Below are 5,000 nucleotides of genomic sequence, written 5' to 3'. Positions count from 1 at the left end.
AAGAGATAGGCAGAGGTGAAGGAAGAGATAGGCAGAGGTGAAGAGATAGGCAGAGGTGAAGGAAGAGGTAGGCAGAGGTGAAGGAAGAGATAGGCAGAGGTGAAGAGATAGGCAGAGGTGAAGGAAGAGATAGGCAGAGGTGAAGAGATAGGCAGAGGTGAAGGAAGAGATAGGCAGAGGTGAAGAGATAGGCAGAGGTGAAGAGATAGGCAGAGGTGAAGGAAGAGATAGGCAGAGGTGAAGAAAGAGATAGGCAGAGGTGAAGAAAGAGATAGGCAGAGGTGAAGGAAGAGATAGGCAGAGGTGAAGAGATAGGCAGAGGTGAAGAAAGAGATAGGCAGAGGTGAAGAAAGAGATAGGCAGAGGTGAAGGAAGAGGTAGGCAGAGGTGAAGGCAGAGATAGGCAGAGGTGAAGGAAGAGATAGGCAGAGGTGAAGAGATAGGCAGAGGTGAAGAGATAGGCAGAGGTGAAGAAAGAGATAGGCAGAGGTGAAGAAAGAGATAGGCAGAGGTGAAGGCAGGGATAGGCAGAGGTGAAGAGATAGGCAGAGGTGAAGAAAGAGATAGGCAGAGGTGAAGGAAGAGATAGGCAGAGGTGAAGGAAGAGGTAGGCAGAGGTGAAGGAAGAGGTAGGCAGAGGTGAAGGAAGAGGTAGGCAGAGGTGAAGGAAGAGATAGGCAGAGGTGAAGGAAGAGATAGGCAGAGGTGAAGGAAGAGATAGGCAGAGGTGAAGGAAGAGAAGGCGAGGCAAGGAGGGTGTGCACCGGTGGACAGGCGAGGCGTGGATGAAGACCACAGACGAGCCAACAGCGACCCAGGCAGCTGCACTTCTTCGGCGACGCATTCAAAGAAGGATGACATCGATGCAGTCACTCCCACGCTTCTGCCCGCCTCCAAGCGCCCCAAGAACTTGATATCAAAGGAAGTCTTCATTGCATCTGATCGGCTGACCTTGTTGCGTGGTGATGCAGCGATGCCCTGTGCTGTGGCAGTGAAATAACTGGGTCACGACTTGTCACAACTGTTTCTCCTACACAAGAAAGCAGGTCACAGAGGCTTGGCAGGAAGAAAGTTTCCGTTTAGGGGAACCCATGGGTCTGCAATTGCATGGGAAGGTCCTGCCAGGTATTACAGGTGAAGGAACAGTAGGTGGAATGGCCGTCTTGCTGTCTTCCAATGGCAGAGTCCCAAAAGGTGTCGTAGGGACTGGATCTGAGACTACTCGTGTGTGTTGCGATTTGCTGAGAGAACACAGCCTAGAGGGAAGGATGGTTAGTCATTCTTTCGGCACCACAGCAGGTAACACCAGACCTGTGGCCAGTGCCTGGGCAAAGAGTGAACACGCTGCGGGCCGAAAGTTGCTCCATCCAGCAGGCAGACACCATATTAATGCAACGGTGCCTGCCTGTGTGTCCGAGGCGGAAGTGGGGCTGCCTTCAGGACCAGATATTGCGATTTTAAGAGATTTTAGAGGCACTGGGTATGCTACTGACGGCTGCCTTGTACCTGCTGCACTGGACACGGCAGACAGTAGTGTTGTTTGTACAGCGTTGGCCAAGTGATGACTATAAGGACATTTGACAGCTGGTTTTGCTGTTTCTGGGGGCAACATCTGTACAGCTGGCTCCAATCTGAACACCGGGAGCCAACCAGCGGGCCAGGTGGATGGGGAAAGCTATGTGCTCAGATCGAGAAGAAGACGAAAGGAGAAACGTTAGGATGAAGAGAAAGGTTGTGTGTTTTGGTATGTGAGTGAAATAAATACGTCGTTGAGATACAGGCTTTACACACACACACACACATTAACCTTTCCCTCCCCCATACTTCATCGCATTCACTCCTCCACCTCTCTCTCTCTCTTCCCTCCTTCTCTCCATGCCTCCATCTTTCCTCCGTAGGGCCAGGCACCAGAGGCAGAGGACGAGAACACGCCCCAGAAGCGCGTGGACAAAATATTCTCTCAAATGGACAAAAATAAGGACGAAAAACTGACCCTGGACGAATTTAAGGAAGGATCGAAAGCCGACCCGCGCATTGTGCAGGCGCTCTCTCTCGGCGACAACTGAGGTGCTTGATTGGCAACGGTTGGAATTTGGCAACGATTTTGAGTGACTGTTTGAATTTTGAGCCAGTGTTCATTGATTTTTCGACAAATTTCTATTCATTTGTAGCTAAATTTATGATGCTATGGTAAAAGTGCATTGATTTTGTGATTTTTTGAAATTTGCAACGATTTTGAGTGATTTTTTGAATTTTGAGCCAGTTATGATTGATTTCTCGACAAATTTCTATTCATTTGTTGCTAACTTTATGATGTTATGCTTAAAGTACATTGATTTTGAGTGATTTTTTGAAATTTGGAACGATTTTGAGTCATTATTTAAATTTTGAGCCAGTTTGCATTGATTTTTCGACAAATTTCTATTCATTTGTAGCTAACTTTATGATGTTATGGTAAAAGTACATTGATTTTTTGAAATTTGGAACGATTTTGAATGATTTTTAAAACTTTGCAACGATTTTGAGTGATTATTTAAATTTTGGACCAGTTTGGATTGATTTTTTGACAAGTTTTTTTGATTTGTGGCTAAATTTATGATGCCATGGTAGAAGTGCATTGATTTGGAGTGATTTTTTTTTTAAATTTGGAACGGTTTTAACTGATTCTTTAAATTTGGCGCGAGTTTTGAATTTTATATGATTTTGGGCTAAATTTAAGATGTAATTTTTCACGGACTGGTAGTGCTAAGTGGATTGCTAATATTAAGGTGCTAGATTTCAGCGCTTCTTGCTAATCTTAAGCGGTCTGGTAACTTTAAGGTGCTAGATTTCAGCGCTCCTTGCTAGTTTTAAGCGGACTGGTAATTTTAAGGTGCTAGATTTCAGCGCTCCTTGCTAATCTTAAGTGGTCTGGTAATTATAAGGTGCTAGATTTCAGCGCTCCTTGCTAGTTTTAAGCGGACTGGTAATTTTAAGGTGCTAGATTTCAGCGCTCCTTGCTAGTTTTAAGCGGTGTGATAATTTTAAGGTGCTAGATTTCAGTGCTTCTTGCTAGTTTTACGCGGTCTAGTAATTTTAAGGTGCTACGTTTGAGCGGCCTGTTAATCTTAAGCTGCTAAATTTGAGCGCTTCTTGCTAATCTTAAGGCGCTACATCTCAGCCATTTTTGCTAATTTAAAAGTGCCATGAACTTTTCGCTAATTTTAAGCGCTACATTAAGCGGTATGTTAATCTTAAGGTGCTAGATTTGAGCATTTTTTGCTACTTTTAAGACAGATGAAGGTGCCTGTTAATCTTAAGCTGCTACAATTGAGCGAAACTTGCTACATTCAGCGCTACGTTAATCTTAAGGTGCTAGATTTGAGCGTTTTTTGCTACTTTTAAGACAGATGGAGGTGCTTGTTAATCTTAAGCTGCTACAATTGAGCGAAACTTGTCACACCACACTACACTACCACACCATACCATACTCCACACCACACCACCACCACATCACACCACCGCCACCACACCACACCACACCTCCTCTGTGTGTGTGTGTGTGTGTGTGTGTGTGTGTGTGTGTGTGTGTGTGTGTGAACAATATAAATAATTTATCCGATTTTACCCAAACTAGGTGGAAATGTTGAGGATCAGGCAAGAAATAATAATAATAATAATAATAATAATATAATGTACGAATGAATTAACTGGTTATTGGATTTAAGTCTCTCTCTCTCTCTCTCTCTCTCTCTCTCTCTCTCTCTCTCCATTTCCCACGCCCTCACCAGCAGACTGAGCGGTACCTGGGACACAATCGCCACGAGAATGTCGCTAAGGGATATTTATGGATTAACATAGAATATTTTATCTATCTAACAAATCTAACAGCATACTCTATCTAACATATGTCACATAGCCTAATCTATGCTATGCTATGCTATGCTATCTTATGCTATGCTATGATATCCTCCTATGCTATGCTATGCTATGCTATCTTATGCTATGCTATGATATCCTCCTATGCTATGCTATGCTATCTTATCTAGCTATGTTACCATATACTTATAAATCTATCTATCTATCTATCTATTGCCAGACGCCATAATCCAGTAAGGGGTGGCCATTTGACTCTGAGTTATTTGTTTTACGGGGAGGGGCACTAACCCTCCACCAACCCACTTGTTGACACGCAGGGAGCATGTGTGGTTTGGCTATATGGTTACCACCCAGCGTTGTAAATGGTTTCTTGGCTCACAGGAATAATAGTACTTCAGAATCGCCCCTCAGTGTTGGCTCCAGTATTAGCAACATTTTTTTGCCTATGCATGCGTAACTCAATTTTTCCAGCCTCTAGGAAAGACGCAAATATCCATCCTATTCCTAACAAGGGGGCAGCTTCTAATCCATCAAACTACAGACCAATTGCAAATCTATCTATCTATCTATAGCCCGACGCCCTAATCCCGCAAAGGGTGGCCGCAGACAGAACGCCTCCAAGTCGCTCTGTCACCCACCATTTGACTACCCTCCCCCCAACTCACTCAGTCCTCCCTCATATACCTCTCAACTCCATCCCTCCACCTCATCCTCGGTCTACCCCACCCTCTCCCTCCCTCCACCTCACCTACATACACCCTCTTAGTCAGTCTTTCATTCTCCATTCTCTCCACATGTCCAAACCACCTCAGTGTATTTCTCCTAATCTTCTCAACCACATCCACATCCACTCCACAACGTTCTTTTACCTCATATACCTCTCCACTCCATCCCTCCACCTCATCCTCGGTCTACCCCTCCCTCTTCCTCCCTCCACCTCACCTACATACACCCCCTTAGTCAGTCTTTCATTCTCCATTCTCTCCACATGTCCAAACCACCTCAGTGTATTTCTCCTAATCTTCTCAACCACATCCACAATTGCAAATACCCCCGCTAATACCAATACACCAGTCCTGTATGAGACAGCCCTAGCATGTATTCAGTATGGACGGTGGGTGTTAGTGCCATAAAAATACCCC

The 5,000-nt window shown here is 44.8% G+C and overlaps 1 protein-coding gene across 1 annotated transcript in view; it reads left to right on the top strand.

Annotated features, from left to right (window-relative positions):
* The window catches only part of LOC145410367 (frequenin-1), a 31,130-nt gene extending 29,064 nt beyond the window's left edge, over window positions 1-2,066 (top strand). Inside the window, exon 7 of the mRNA XM_080280522.1 lies at window positions 1,899-2,066. Within this exon, the coding sequence (XP_080136648.1) occupies window positions 1,899-2,066 (168 nt within the window). The remainder of the gene's footprint in view (window positions 1-1,898) is intronic.
* The last annotated feature ends 2,934 nt before the right edge of the window (window positions 2,067-5,000 follow it).

The sequence above is a fragment of the Coenobita brevimanus genome, chromosome 10 (genome assembly GCF_032717465.1).
Source record: "Coenobita brevimanus isolate Jiangsu-jjx chromosome 10, ASM3271746v2, whole genome shotgun sequence".
Classification (NCBI taxonomy): Eukaryota; Metazoa; Arthropoda; class Malacostraca; order Decapoda; family Coenobitidae; genus Coenobita; species Coenobita brevimanus.
The sequence above is the reverse complement of the archived record's forward strand: the minus strand, read 5'-3'. Positions and strand labels throughout refer to the sequence as shown.